The following is a 16,737-nucleotide window of genomic DNA, read 5'->3' on the forward strand; positions in this document are numbered from 1 at the left end:
GTCAGTCTCTCTCTGTCATTCTCTCTCTCTCTCTGTCAGCCTCTCTCTCTCTGTCATTCTCTCTCTCTTTCTGTCAGTCTCTCTCTTTCTGTCAGTCTCTCTCTTTCTGTCAGTCTCTCTTTCTGCCTCTCTCTCTCTCTCTCTCTCTCTCTCTCTCTCTCTCTGTCAGTCAGTCTCTCTCTGTCAGTCAGTCTCTCTCTCTGTCAGTCTCTCTCTCTTTGTCAGTCTCTCTCTCTCTCTCTGTCAGTCTCTCTGTCAGTCTTATAGTCAGTCAGTATCTCAATCTCTCTGTCAGTAAGTCTCTTTCCACTCTCTTTCTGCTCTCTTTCCACTCTCTTTCCACTCTCTCCCCAACCTCTCTCCACTCTCTCTCTCCACTCTCTCTCTCCACTCTCTTCCCACTCTCTTCCCACTCTCTTCCCACTCTCTTCCCACTCTCTTCCCACTCTCTTCCTACTCTCTCCCCACTCGCTTCCCACTCTCTCCCCACTCTCTCCCCACTCTCTCCCCACTCTCTCCCCACTCTCTCTCCACTGTCTCGCCCCACTCTCTGTCCACTGTCTTTCTCGACTGTCTCTCTCCACTTTCTCTCTCTACACTCTCTCTCTCTCTCTCTCTCTCATTCGCTTTCTTCACTCTCACTCTCTCTCTCCACTCCCACTCTCTTTGCACTCCCCACTCTCTCTTTCTCTCCACTCTCTCTTTCTCTCCACTCTCTCTGTCTCTGGGGGGCCTATTTAGCCTATTTAACCTGCAAGGTCAGTCTCTCAGTCAGTCAGTCTCTCTCTCTCTGTCAGTCTCTCCAGTCTCTGTCTCTATATCTCAGTGTCTCTCTCTCTCTCTGTTAGTCAGTCTCTCTCCCTCAGTTAGTTGCTCTCTCTGTCAGCCTCTCTCTCTCTGTCAGTCAGCCTCTCTCTCTGTCAGTCAGCCTATCTCTCTCTCTGTCTGTCAGTCTCTCTCTCTTTCTGCCAGTCTCTCTCTTTGAGCCTCTTTTTCTCTCTCTCTCTCCCTCTCTGTCAGTCAGTCTCTCTCTGTCAGTCAGTCTCTCTCTCTCTGTCAGTCTCTCTCTCTCTTGTCAGTCTCTCTCTCTCTTGTCAGTCTCTCTCTCTTGTCAGTCTCTCTCTCTCTTGTCAGTCTCTATCTTTGTCAGTCTCTCTGTCAGTCTCATAGTCGGTCAGTATCTCAGTCAGTAAGTCTCCCTCTAGTCTCTTTCCACTCTCTCCCCACTCTTTCCACTCTCGCCGCTCTCTTCCCACTCTTCCCACTCTCTCTCCCCACTGTCTCTCCCCACTGTCTCTCCCCACTGTCTCTCCCCACTCTCTCCCCACTGTCTCTCCCCACCGTCCTTCCCCACTGTCTTGCCCTACTCTCTCTGTCCACTGTCTCTGTCCACTGTCTCTGTCCACTGTCTCTCTCCACTTTCTCTATCTCCACTCTCTCTCTCTCTACTCTCTCTCTCCACTTTGTCTCTCTCCACTCTCTCTCCTCTCTCTTTCTCATTCTCCACTCCCACTATCTCTCTCTCTCCACTCCCCCTCTCTCTCCACTCTCTCTTTCTCTCCCCTCTCTCTGTCTCTCCACTCTCTCTCTGTCTTCGGAGGGCCTATTTAACCTTTTTAGCCTATTTAACCTGCAAGGTCCGTGGGCCGCCAAAGAAGGCCCATGGGCCGCCAATGAAGGCCCGCGGGCGTACTATGAGTACCACGGTGGTAAAGAGAACAGGGTGTAAGTTGAATGGAGAGAGAGCATGAATGGGAGGAAGGATAGAGGAGGCACAAGGAATGAGATGGGGAGCATAGTGAGTAAAGACAAGCAGATTGAGAATCTAAGAGACCTGTAACCAGATGTGTAGCTTAGTCTGAGATTCGAGGGGTGTGAATCTTAAATTTCCCAACTAAAAAGCAGTGGGCTGCAGGGTGGAGGGGTGAGATGGCCAAAGTTCGGGATGGACTGTTTCCATGAGGAAGAGGGTCAGTACTAATTTGCATTAGCTGGGCCTCTCTGTCTAGAGTGGCACAGCAGGTGTAAAACAGTGGTTTGGAATGCTACCACAAGTGATTGCCTCTGGTTAGACTATATGCAAGTATTCATCCCATCAGCTTTAGGGTGTTTAATTGCCAGTAGTATGCCTGGAAATATGAGACTAGGGCTGCTTCAATGTTCGTGAATTCCAAAAAGTAGTAAATTTGCCCCAATCCAAGGAGTACTTCTATGGGTGCAGATTTACAAATTCTTTGGTAAACCAGTCACTATATATATGTAAGTTCCAAAAAATGAATGAGTTAATAGCTCTTAGTGAAATAAGAATGACAAGAAAAACTGACACAGAACTAACTACCAAACTAAAAATACATTTGGGTGAGTGTCACACCACAAACACTCCACTGAAGCTACGCTCCCACCCAACACCCCGTCCCACATGGGCATGGTAGCTCTCCCTGGGAACACATGACTGTGGTCACATTTCACAACGGCCTCAAGTTTCTGCCCTGGGATTACTCAGTTTAAGTGTATTTTCACTGCACACACTCCTCTTTGTCTCTGCAACGAGAAGCATTGATGATAGAGCTTGCAAATTTGTGCATTTCGACAGCGCTCCATGTTTCCAGTCCTCGCCTTGTACAAATCCTTTTATTAAGTGACTGATGACCCCATGTACTACACCTGAGCCGCAAATAGAAGTGGGCACACCATCAAATTAATAGGGCACGCTGACCCAAGACCCTGGCTTGGCTCTTACAGTCCGTGCACGAGCCAAGTCATGAAAACATTTGGCAAGTATATTGTGCAATAAATAGAATGTAAAATGATGACACACTCTCTTTAAAATCTAGAAGTGTATTTCTTTAACATGCAGAAATGTTTCACCTTAGTACATCAAACTATATCACTGCATTTATTCAAAGTGATAGTTTGTAAACATGAACTCAGAAACAATGGCTCACCCGCAACAACAACGCCATTTGTTAACTAAGAGGCAAGTTAGTAGTCATGTAAACCCTAAATGTGACCTGGATTCTTATTATAGATGGAGAAACATCATAGTCTATTAAATCAAGCAAAAGAGGTGCTTATACAGTGTACACCTGAACTCCAGTATTTAAAAGTGCAAAGTACAAAAGTGATAATAAATAAAACAAGCATTTACAATGCAATAGGTCTCGCAGCATTAAAGTTGGAGTTATTGGCATTGTGTATGACAATGCTTTGCATACATTTTTTAGCAAACTTTGAATTGGTGAGCGGTGAGAGTGTGTGCAAGAGTATGCTGTTTTTGAAAGCAGTGTGGTAGAGAGTGCAGAAATTCGGGTGACCTGAGCAATGTGGATGATGCACCTCACGCACGGACTGACGCAGTTATTATCCACACAGCTCTGATGGTGCACCTTAGGCACGGGCTCACAGCTGTTATTATTCACACAGCTCTGATGATGCACCTCACGCACGGGTCTGACGCAGTTATTCTTTACGCAGCTTTGATGATGCACCTCAGGCACTGGCTCACAGCTGGTATTATTCACACAGCTCTGATGATGCACCTTAGGCACGGGCTCACAGCTGTTATTATTCACACAGCTCTGATGATGCACCTCACGCACAGGGCTGACAGTTATCATTCACACAGCTCTGATGATGCACCTTAGGCACGGGGTAGCAGCTGTTATTATTCACACAGCTCTGATGATGCACCTCAGGCACGGGGCTGACGCAGTTATTAATTACACAGCTCTGATGCACCTTAGGCACGGGCTCACAGCTGTTATTATTCACACAGCTCTGATGATGCACCTCACGCACGGGGCTGACGCAGTTATTATTCACACAGCTCTGATGGTGCACCTTAGGCACGGGCTCACAGCTGTTATTATTCACACAGCTCTGATGATGCACCTCACGCACGGGGCTGACGCAGTTATTATTTACACAGCTTTGATGATGCACCTCAGGCACTGGCTCACAGCTGTTATTATTCACACAGCTCTGATGATGCACCTCAGGCACGGGGCTGACGCAGTTATTAAATACACAGCTCTGATGCACCTTAGGCACGGGCTCACAGCTGTTATTATTCACACAGCTCTGATGATGCACCTCAGGCACGGGGCTGACGCAGTTATTATTTACACAGCTCTGATGCACCTTAGGCACGGGCTCACAGCTGTTATTATTCACACAGCTCTGATGATGCACCTCATGCACGGGGCTGACGCAGTTATTATTTACACAGTTCTGATGCACCTTAGGCACGGGCTCACAGCTGTTATTATTCACACAGCTCTGATGATGCACCTCACGCACGGGCTTCCAGTTGTTATTCACACAGCTCTGATGATACACCTCACACACGGGGCAGACGCAGTTATTATTTACACAGCTCTGATGCACCTTAGGCACGGGCTCACAGCTGTTATTATTCACACAGCTCTGATGATGCACCTCACGCACGGGGCTGACGCAGTTATCATTCACACAGTTCTGATGATGCACCTTAGGCATGGGCTCACAGCTGTTATTATTCACACAGCTCTGATGATGCACCTCACGCACGGGGCTGACGCAGTTATTGTGTGTGTGCGGCGGGGGGTGGTGGTGTGTGTCTCTGTATGTGTGCGCTCGTGTGTATGCGTGCATGTGCGCTAGTGTTTGCGTGCGTGTATGTCGCTGCGTGTGTGCCTGTGTGTGTGTGTGTGTGCACGCGTCTCTGTGTTGGTGTGGGTGTGACTAGCCTGCCGGAATCGGAGCGCGTGGTTGTTTGCGCCACCCGTTTCAGTCACGTTAAAACAATTCCAGTTACTTTTTGAGATGTCACAGTTCTTACTAGCAATGTTCAATCTTCAAACAGTGTTAAATGCCCCTCAAAACCACTTTACTGGGCCTCAGGCACTGTTTCTTCTTTTAGGGGGTAACAAGAGGCTCCAAACATGCCCTCCCTAGCTTGCAGGCAAGACCTAAGGCGGGGACGCGCTGTCCGTGAGGCCTGAACACCTCTGTGCGACGAACCTACCGAGTCTCACGCATCCAGGCAGGTGCGACTCGTAGGGCGGTGCGCTTACAATGCCCGCGCCGCCTGGCGTACGCTCAGTGACCCAGGGCGCAGGCGAGGCAGACAGGCTGTGCGAGTCGTGATGGGGGTGAGACTCGCACCGCGCACACTTCAGGACTTCAGGGGCACAAAGGGCGGTGCGAGCCGTATGCTTAGCGGTGACTCGCACCGTGGCGGCAAACGCGCTCGTGTGTGTGTGCGGAGGGAGGTGGTGGTGTGTGTCTCTATGTGTGCACTTGTGTGTATGCATGCGTGTATGTGCGCTAGTGTGTGTTTGCGTGCATTTCTCTGCGTGTCTGCCTGTGTGTGTGTGTGCGCATGTGCGTCTCTGTGTTGGTGTGGGTGTGACTAGCCTGCCGGAATCGGAGCGTGTGGTTGTGCGCGCCACCCGCTCCGATCCGCTTCTGGCAGATGCGCGTGGCCAGCTCCTGTCGCCCCTCGTTGTCGGCTGAGCCAACAACTATCGTGCTCTCTGCGAAAGCGCGCTTTTCGCAGCGAGCCCTAAAGAGCCCTAAAAAGAGGCTTTGTGAAATAAAATGTTTGCCTAGGATCACACAATCTGGACAAGCAGCAACACGTTTTGAAATTCAGCCACCAGATGTATTAGTCTGTGAAGCTCTCTGTCTCCTATTTTTCATCAAACATCACTGTTTTGTTATTTAATCTTGGCGCCCAATTAAAAAATAAACTACACCGACATAGCAGATCTGACTCGAGGGGGGGGGGGCTTCAGACCCAAATACCAAGTTAGGAGTACATTTATTTGGGGGTGTCAAACCTCCCTGAAACTATGTTTCTGGCCATGATAAGTTGCAGCTGCTATCATTAATGAGGAGGTGGAGCTGAAGATCCACCAGTGCCTGGGGACACAAGAAGCTCACTGCACCCTTAATTTTGGTTTTCATGGTATATCGACCTAATGGGGATCTATTTTTCTTCCTAGCATTAGAGCCCATGAGACCATTGCTATGCCACTGCTAAGCCAATATTTACAAAGCAGTGATACAGGTGAGCTTACTAGTAGACTCCTCTTTGTGTTACATTCTACAAAATATCTGGACCAAAGGCAGCAAAAACGCAAAGACCATTACCCCTCCTCAAAATATTTCCATATCTTCTCCCATTTTCATGGGCATCTCCCACCCCTGTAAACCTACTTCTGTTTAACCGTACACCAGCCCATTCCCCTTTTCCAGGTATGAGAGTTAGGGATTATGTTGATGCCCCATTGCTTGCTGCCATTAGAGCCATATTGAAATAGTATAAATTTGTACTTGGTCTGCTGTAGTGATCCCCTTATATCCAGTCCAGTAGTGCCACTTTTGGACAGAATTGAAAGTTCTTCCCAATAACTCATTGGAACTTGTTGCAAATTCTCATCTGTTCCCAATCTAATATCTAAAGTTTAAGGAAACTTTTAAAGACCTTCCTTTTCTTTACAAATTTTCAATTTAGACTAATTGATTGACATCACTTTCCGATAATAAACCTTTCAGGTTTGGGTTACCTCCTTGAGCACTGGGACACTTTGGCCTCAAGCAGCTATTTGTGCTATATAAGTGGTTCCACTCGCTCACTGCCATTAGTTCTGTATGTATAGTGTCCCTGAAGCATCATATGACCAAGCATTCTCAAACAAAAGGTATGAAGTGTCCTGCCCCTACCACCCTCCCATCATATCAAATGTGTGATCATTCACCAGGCGAATGCTATGCAGACAGAAAGAGGACTGAACCACCACCTGTGTTGGGTACACAGGCTTTGTCCCAATCAGTATCCTCAAAGTCACCCAAGTCATCATCTCAAGTATCTCTAAGTACATCTGGCAGATTGTTAGCAATCATTCAGTATATGTTGATAACCAACCCCCGATCCAGGTTTGTCGTCCGTATCCTTGCTCCCAGTAGGGCGTGATCCTGTAACTCTAACCTATCTATTTCCTGTCCCATGCGGGCGTGTTTCCGCTGTAATGTTCCTTCAAGGCCAACTCATACTCTTCTTGAGGGCCTCAAAGGATTTCACATGCACAGTCTCGCACATCTCTCATTTTGGAGATACCTACAAGTCTTGCCTGTCGAAAATGTCCACTGTCTCTGTCCCCATGGCACTCTTTAGCTACCTCTGCTTATCCCCCCTTTATCGTTTCTCTCCAGGCCTAGTACTAGTTGTTGCCCTGGAATGTGAGCTTTAAGCCTATCTTCCATAATGTAGTGTAAATACGTTGGAGGAGCCATAGCAAGCCTTTCAACCCTAATCGACTGTTGGTCTCGAGTTTGAAAGGCCCAGGCATTTGTGGCTACCAGTTAGGCCACTTGATAATATCTTCTCAGATGCGGAATGTTATCATCCCTTCGATGGCCGTGTGTTTCAACTTTGCCAGTAGCAGAGTCACTGTGCCCCTAACAAAGTCTGTAGCAAAGCCTAAGCCTTTATACAAAATCAACAATTGGGTATCCAAAACGTAGTGTTCTGAATCATGTAGCAGAATTTGTCAATGGTATCATCTTGTACAGGGCCACTCTACACGGCAGGGATAAGAGGTAGTTTGTCATAGCACCTTTAACTATCTGTAGCAGTTCATTGAGGTTGCATCATAAAAAGACCCGTGATCACTAGTGATCTCTATCTTCAAGTAACCTGTGTAACTCTCCTGGTTCTGTATACGATTTCCAGAAAAGGTGTCTGAAAGAAAATACCCTTTTTGTGTGGTTAGTGTGAGAAAGTGCCATCTTTCTTGCCTTGGTATGCCCCCACTTTTTTCTTAATTGCTGATGTGCTTTGACTGAGTGTGCCCAGGCTCCTGCCAACCAGGTACCCAGGGCCTGTGTTCCTTCCCAAAAACTGTTCTGAAGCAAAACCCGTTTGGCATCTATGGCCACCTGTCAGCCCCTAGTAGTTGGTACCCAGGGCATGGTGACCAGAGAAGACCCCTGAGGGCTGCAGCACTTATTGTGCCACCCTCAGGGGCCCTGTACCCTGGCACCCACACACTGCCTTTGCAGGCTGAGTGCCTAAGTACAGAACTAAAACCAGAGTCGACATGGCACCCATTCCATTGTGCCATGCCCACAGAACCCACTGCCCTGACATACTTCAGTCACCCCTCTAGCTGGGTGCCCTATGCCAGAGGTGTGGGCACAGGTGCATGAGCCCTGTGCCCCTACAGTACCCAGGGCCATTCCTGGGCACTGTAAGTGCAGTGATGCCATTAAGAGTATATGGTGCTGGGAGGTTGGCATTACGAACTCCACAGCACCATAATGGCTACACTGAAGACTGACAAGTTTGGTATCAAACTTCTCAGCACATTATACCCGCACTGATGCCAGTGTGGGATTTAATGTAAAATGCACCAGAGGGCATCTTAGAGATGCCCTCTGAAACCCTAACCTACAATCCACGTCTGGCTGAGTGGCTGCAGAGGCTGCCACACAGCAGACATGTTGCTGGACCCCTGGATAGGAGAGCCCCTGCTCTCCTGGGCCTGCAACAATGCACATCCTGGGCGAGGTGCTAGGTCTCCTCCCCCAGTATGGGCAGGGGGAAGCTTTAAAGGCATGCCTCCTCTGTGAGCTTCTCCAGACCATTTGCTGTATCTAGCAACCTGCCCCCACCAGTCCTGCCCCCCACTCTGGCAGGAAGACTGGTCAGGACGGGGGGATGCCAGCCTGTGCCAACCCCACCCCTCAGGTAGGGGAGACGAGGTAAAGCACGACCCCGGGCTCCGGCCATCTTGAAGATGGGGAGACCTGCCCTATCACAGCTAGGCTCCTGCCCCCTCCCACAGGAGAGGTGCAGGCTAGGGGGTGTGCCCACCCCAGGGCAGGAACCCATTGGTCCCTGTCCTTGCCCAACTGTAACGCCCCTAAATTCAGTATTTAGGGGCTCCCTGAACCTTCCTTTCTCAGATCCCGATTCGAAAAGAAGAAAGAAGATCAAGAAGAAGACCCGCCGTGCAGCTGCTAACAACAGGACGACAACAACTGACTTGGCCCCAACCCTACCGTCCTGTCGATCCTGGAACCTTCTCCTGCTTAATCCCAACGACTCCTGGACAGCAACCTTGGGACACCCGGAGGACCTGCCTGCCTTGACCCTTTTGCCAACCAGGAAGCTCCGGACCAGCCCAGCCTGCACCCGCCGAGCCCGGCCCAGCCAAACCAAGACCACAAGGACTTCCCCCCGGCGACTGGGACCCGAAGTCCATTGCCCAAAGACCCTCCTCGACGAACCAGCCGACGCCTGCAGACTCAGAAGGAGGGGGCACCCCAACCGCGACTAGCCGAGGGTAAGCTTTTCCGACACCCAAAGACACCCCTACACCCCCACACCGCCCTGTGCTTCCCTTTGGGGTACCTACCTGTGCTCCAAGATCCCAACTTACCTCTCGAAGTGCTGGTCGTCCCTGGAGAGTCTTCGTCCCCGAGCCTGCAGACTTTGTTCCTTTTTGACCTTTCCCATTGGATAACATTGAGCGCCCGACGGCTCAAAAGCACCCTGCACCCAGCTGCCCGAATGCCGCAGTCTGTGACCCCTGTGTCCTATCCTACTTCCCCCTTGCCCTGAGCAAGTGACCAGGAGCCCAGCTTCCACAGCCGCATTGCCTGCTAGCCAGCAGCCACCAACATAAGGCCCCCATCCCCTCATTGGATATCATTGGGCCTACCTACCTCGGTACCCGGCCGCCCCTGTGCCGCTGGGAGTGAACTAACTGTACTTACCTTTCCCTGGGGGACCCCTAGAACCTTAACTTCACCAACCAAGTACTCACCTGGAAACCGGTACTTTACATACCTGCCATTGGATAACATTGACTCATTTTGACTCGAAAATTTTCTAAGTGTGAAGGTTTGAAACCTGAAAATATTCACATAAAATCAGCCAAAGTCTGAATTCCGAAGGGCTCACCTGTGATCAGGGGAGAAGCCAGTGCTGTACCTTTCAGCCCAGTACTGAACCGCAAAAGTAATCCCTAGCAGGGTTACTAGTAATCTGTATTTTCTCCATAGGAACCCATTGTCTGCTTTTCTATGAAATTTCTTCTGTCTACTTTTGAAAACTTGAAGTATTTTTTAAAAATCACACAAAATACTGAAACGCAATTACCTACCTGTTTTGAGTTAAGAACCCAGTGGTGGTCCTAGGAGACCAGTGCTGGGTTACAAAAGTAACGCAATCGTACTTTACCTGTAACCTGAATTCTCTCCCATTGAATAACATTGTCAGATTTCCTTTGAAAAGTTTCGAAGTGTGAACTTTGAAAACAGCTTTATATTCTTGAAAATTCACTACAGTAACTAAAACGTTTTTGCTAACCTGGTTTCAGCTTAGTCCCCAGGACTGAATCTCAGATCTAGTCCTGGGACTACTAAAGTAATCTATATAGTGATCAACTATACTTACATTTGGAAAACCCATTGAGCTCAAAGCTATAGTGTGTTTTAGGATTGTGTTGCTTACTGTCAATACTGTATTAATTGTGTGCACGAACTTTATTGCTCCTTTGCAAAGGAATTACATGAGAGAACTCATAACAAGAAAAGTATATTTTTATAACTGTTGGTTCTAAAAATAAAACACCTATATCTGTGGATATAAAAATAATTGGCCCGCAGTTCAGTCATTGAGTGTGTGAAACCTTTTACTGACTGATTTTGTACAACAAATGCTTTACACTGTCCTCTGGTACTGCCTTACTGCGTGACCAAGCTACCATGTTGGAGAGTAAGGTCAGTTCTGACTTTAACCTCTGTTATACCTCTTGGGTTGGTGGACTCTATACACACTGTACTTCATTCTAGTCCTGTATATATAGAGCCACTTTCTCACAGTCAGGGACAACATGTTCACCTTCTCTGGAGAATCTGATGCACCATGCAGTGAAGCCCAATTTCTTGTCTGTGTCTGATAATGTATACCAATCATACACTAAACAGCTGAGCTAGATTCATTCTCTTTTGAGTGGAGTGATTACCTGTTGCACTGGGATTTCGTCCCAGCCTCACTTGCTGTCTGCCGGTAAGGAGATCCAGACTTGTGCTACCCAGTGAGCAGGAAATCAAGCCCAGCCCCTCATGTGAGCGTGTCTCTCACAGACACAGTATCAGCCTGGTCAGCAAGGTTCATACGCTGACTCATTTGCACCCGTATGTTTGAGCTGAACTCCAGTGCTTCGCAGATGGCAGTTGAAAGTGAGCTCACCACACTGTTGGCTTGCTGAGAACCTCAGCACTATAAAAAGCGCAATGGGCGAGCATTCACCAATGAGTTTAGACACACCACCAGGCCTTCGCAAACCTCACGACACAACAGGAAGTTGGGAGGATACCTCTGCTTTGCCACATTTTCTGCTGGTCCACTTCCTGTAGGAGCAAGATTCCAAACCATTTCTCCAGAAAGCATTGCGGGGTTCCTAGGAGCTAGTCCTGCTACTGATCGTCTGCTTTTCTCAGGAGTCAGTCTCTGAGAGATCGACACTGGTCTTGCTATAAACATATGCAACAGGCTGCTGACATATACTTAGCTTGGGATGCTTATCTGGTTCCTACTTTTGAGTGTGCAGGATCTGCGTGAAATGAGAGCTATGCATGAGGATGTCCTTCAGGAAGAAATGAACTACAGCACTTGGCTCACCAAGAATGGTGTGTTTCAGGCTAAGTATGTTTCTGTTGATGCTGCTTTTCTAGCTACACCCATATCCATATTCAAGATGGCAGCTGTGATCTTGTTTTCTCGCTAGATTACGTATTATACCATCTGTAATTAACCATGTAGAAAAAGAGAGAGTGAAAGAGGTGCCAGCAGCTTCCTTAAATGAAAAACTGGTCTACAAAGGCACCATATATATATATATATATATATATATATATATATAGATATATATAGATATATATATAGATATATATATACTTTAAAACACACACACATATACAAAATACAGAAGGGGCAACAGTGTAAAATGGTCCAATGTTGCCACTGAGTTGTTTGTAACTGTCAGCATAACCACCCCCTCCCAAGCAGTATAGGACTATATATATTATGCATATTACCTGACATGTATTTTTTATATTACTTATACATTTTCTTCAAAGTGTGCTAATGTATTACTTTTTATTTAATTTAATTGTTTGAGTGTCCCAGTCCCACCCGCGACACCCAACACTTCATACTTACTTTGACGCCGTATGGCCCCTGCAGGCTCCCCAGTCGGCACCCATACAGGGTGCCGGCAGAAGACTGTCATTATTTTACTATGGGTGCCCACCTGCGGCACCAGTACCTTTTTCAAATGTTGGGGGTGCTGGTGAACCTCCAAAGTCCCCACGGGCCTGCTGGCTCCCTAGCCAGCCTAATACGGGTGTTGCGGGAGCCGGCTAGGTTTCTTTACTCCCACCTGGCATGAGCAGCTATTTGCTCTGCTCTAATTGGGCGGGAGCAAAGTCTTGTTCCCTGTCCACACTCTCCCTGGGAGGGAACTGTAGTGTCACAGGGAATCGAGTCTCCTGGGCATTTGTCCAGGTTTGGGACCTCCCTGAGGCTAGGCGAGGGGGGCCACAGGCCAATGGTAGCTCCTCTGCTAAGGCGGAGGAGTGCCTCCTCACTGCTCCAAGAGCAGTGAAAATGGGAAAAATAAAACGATAAAGTTATTTTCGTTTTATTTTTTGTTACTGTTGGTGTGGGTTAGGGCGGGGCTGGTGGCTCATGGAGGAGGAGTGGACTGTGCACAATAAGCGCGCATAACTGATTGGATGGCCGCTTTGGCCGGCCATGTAGTCATGCGCACTTTGCATATTCCCAATCAGTCTGCATTACACAGCCTGGTGGGTAATATGCACAGGCTCCCTGTCCCGATCGGAGTGTCGATCCATGGCGCTAAGCATTGGCTCAGGAGAACCTGTGAGCTTCTTGCCACTTCTTCCGGACTGGAGTCAGGAAGAGCAATGAAGCAGATGGAGGAGAGACACAGCCTTCGGAAAAGGTACGTTTTAAAATATATTTTAACCCCTCCATTTCCCCAGCATGCCCCGCCTCCCTACCGGCCATCACTGCAACAGGCCCCCTCCCCAGAAACATTAATTGGTCCCCATGGGATTGGGTCACCACAGAGGCTTCGGGGAGGACGAGAAGGGGCACAGCCCCTCCTCATAATAAGTTAATTGGCCCTGAGGGATGGGCACCCTTGGACCTGTGAAAGGCTCAGTACAAGGGCGCTGACCCCTCTGTCCAAAACAAGTTAATCAGCCTCAGGCAATCAGGTCTATGGGACCTGGAAGAGGCTCGGGGAAGGGGGTGCACATCTCCCTCCCCTAAAATTATAATAGCACCAACGCCAGGTGGCTTAAGATCCAAAAGTGAGTGGGCCCACCTTTTTAAAAAAAAATAATAATAATTAACAGCAAACTGGATGATCCTCTGTACTGCTTCATTTTTTTGAAAAATCATATTTGGCCCTCCGGCACTCCCACCAGGCCTAGGGCTCAGGTAGGGGCAGGTGTTATCCCTTTAGGTTTTTAATATTATTTTTCCAAGACAGGTGACTTATATTCCGAGTCCTAAAATGACTGCCTCCCATCTTTGTTGATGTGGCAGCAACCAGTCAGATCATATTTTTTGATCTGTTTGATCAATGGATCTTCCTCGTCTCTATATATACATTCATATTACACCTTAGTTCTCTAAAACTGCTGAACTGATTTACACCAAATCACAAAAAGCATGCTTTCTCGACTTAGATCTAGTTTTTGCCAAATTTGTTGTAATTCTTTTCAGATGTTTTTGCGGTATTACTGTTCAATTTTCATATGAAAACTTGCATGGGGAAAAAGCTTTTTGGGACCCCCCTTATTCTTGGCCCCCGCTTGACAGATCACCCGACACTTCCCAGGAAGAAGCCGAGGTGGACAAGCTTTTTTTGTTGTTGTTGAAAGTTTACTGCCAATTTGTCAAATGTCGCCAAATTTATAAGCAAACTAAAAAATCAATTTCCTATGGAAACATTGTCTTTACTATAGCTACCCAATGGCAACTAATGCAATTATACCTTATTGCAGAGGGTAGAAATGTTGAAATATAGTCTCAGCTGCATACAAAACTAGATAAAAGATTTGTAGGGTTTAGGTTTGGCAGATATTGTCCAGATCATATTTACTATAGTAGTCATTTGATGTAATTGAATAAATGAACGGTAACATTTGTATTAAGCATGAGAAGTAGAGAATTTTGGGAAATTGTCCCTTTAAAGAAATTGAAATGACAAGAAAGAAGGTAAGCATGTGGAGAATAAAATAAGTTGTAGAAGGTGTTGAGGCAAGTGCACAGCGTATGATAATGATCGTGTTTGGTGATCTAAAAAAGTTTGGGTGCTCCACAGGTAGCGTCTGTCGTCATGATGCGCTTAAGTTAAAGGAAAAAACATGTTTCTAATGGGACACTAGAATCATCCCCGTAGGCACACCTTCCACCCCTCAGTGTGAAATAAGGGTTCCAGATATCGTTTATCAAGTTTTTTGTTACATGTTTTATTCACATGCTGTCAGTTCATTTTTTTCATTATTCAGTCTTCTTAAATCAATATCTTTTTTTCATTCGTTAGTATTCGATCTATTCATTATACGGCATTATTCTCTCAATCCATCCAATCCATTTCGGGCATTTACACACTGCCCTTCATCAGGGAACAATACTGCAAAAAAGAATTAATAAAACGGTATCAAAAACTAAGTACGATCTCCATTTTCCTATAACTGTCGTAGTGCTGTAACCTTTTATAATGACACCATAAGTCTATGTGTTCAATAAAACGAAGAGTGTGTGTCACGTATTCAATACTGATTAAGGTGGAGTTTATCGGTCACCTAACATTTCCTTATAGCCCATGTGAATTCAAAAGTTGGCCATATAGCCGACTCACATGCCGGTTCTACCGAGTAACGTGTCTCCGTTTTTTCAAGAGCTACATAAAAACAAAAAGCAACGACATGTTCAGAATGAAGCTTTACTATTCCAGACTTTCATTACTGTCACTCTAACCCTGCTCCGCCAATTTTCATAACCGCAACTGACCTGATGTGAAATCGCTTGTGGCTTCCTCACGTACCCGCCAAGTTTTCAGAAACCATTTCCTACCGCCTATCCTCTTTTAAACTATGCCATTGCTCATAGGTCCCAGTTCCGATCACGTGTTATGGAGATAAACAACAAACTGCGTGCTCCGTGCGATTTAACCACCAGCTACACAACTCGCAAGCACGTTTACCACAGAACAGACTTAATGTAGAAACGGAAACCTAAGTAAACCTTATTCTGATATTCCAAAACATAAATTAAAAATAAAAAAAATAAAAAACTATGAAAGTAATGGAAACCGGCCTGGGGATAAGAAACCAGCAGTGTCGGAAGTGCTCTCTCGAGGTCCCTAAAGAGTTGAGCTATAGTGAAAGTGGTGTTTCCGATGTGAAACAACCGTATACATGGAACCAGTACATGTTATAATGGGATCGTACGTGTGATACAAAACAAAATTTATAAACATCACAAGAATCGACTGTTTAGCACCATTATAGCTTTATCAAAGGCAACAAGATCAACCACCCTATGAAAGGAATGAAATCAAATTAAAGACTAATGCCACGTGTGACACAGCCAATGTCATTTACGCTCTGAAATGCCCCTGTGGAAAATTATATGTCGGAAAGACAGAAAGACGCATAAAAACTCGACTCATTGAACACAAATAAAAAACATGAAATCGACAGTAACCGTGCATTTTTCAGAGGCACAACACAACATATCACAGTTAAAATTCATTGTGTTAGAGACTGTGAACAAGGAAGAAGGGAGAGACAACACTAAATATCTCTTTCAAAGAGAGAACTTTTGGACTCACAAACTATGTACAGACAAGCCCAATGGGCTCAATGACCGAATGGAACTATCCTGTTACTTATGAACTTATGATCTAACCTTGGTGCTAAACAGTCGATTCTTGTGATGTTTATAAATTTTGTTTTGTATCACACGTTGTTTATCTCCATAACACGTAATCGGAACTGGGACAAATGAGCAATGGCATAGTTCAAAAGAGGATAGGTGGTAGGAAATGGTTTCTGAAAACTTGGCGGGTACGTGAGGAAGCCACAAGCGATTTCACATCAGGTCAGTTGCGGTTATGAATATTGGCGGAGCAGGGTTAGAGTGACAGTAATGAAAGTCTGGAATAGTAAAGCTTCGTTCTGAACAAGTCATTGCTTTTTGTTTTTATGTAGCTCTTGAAAACACGGAGACACGTTACTCGGTAGAACCGGCATGTGATTCGGCTATATGACCAACTTTTGAATTCACATGGGCTATAAGGATATGTTAGGTGACCGATAAACTTCCCATTCACGGAGAGAGAATGTGGTGGAGATGAGAGTAATGAGGAAATTGATTCCAGCAAATGTATTGTTAAAAATTGACAGGTAACTAAAATCATTTACAATTATGTATGTTTAACAATTCGTGTATTTGGATTCTAGGTACCAAGTTATATGATGGATGTGAATGTGTTGATGTCAGTCCAGTTACTGATTGAACAAATTTCTATGGAAAAAAATACACAACTCCTACAGCAGATGTACCAATACTTGCTCTTTGACTTCCGCATCTGGAACCATGGTGACTTCCCGTTTCGAATTGGTAAGGCAAGGATAATG

The 16,737-nt window shown here is 46.3% G+C and overlaps 1 protein-coding gene across 2 annotated transcripts in view; it reads left to right on the forward strand.

The window, feature by feature from the left end:
- Positions 1-16,737, forward strand: part of NBEAL1 (neurobeachin like 1) — a 916,399-nt gene that overhangs the window by 423,727 nt on the left and 475,935 nt on the right. For both annotated transcript variants that reach the window (XM_086955272.1, XM_086955273.1), the window contains one exon: positions 16,561-16,720. In XM_086955272.1, the coding sequence (XP_086811398.1) occupies positions 16,561-16,720 (160 nt within the window). The remainder of the gene's footprint in view (positions 1-16,560; positions 16,721-16,737) is intronic.

This window comes from Lissotriton vulgaris, chromosome 2_1 (genome assembly GCF_964263255.1).
Source record: "Lissotriton vulgaris chromosome 2_1, aLisVul1.2, whole genome shotgun sequence".
Taxonomy (NCBI): Eukaryota; Metazoa; Chordata; class Amphibia; order Caudata; family Salamandridae; genus Lissotriton; species Lissotriton vulgaris.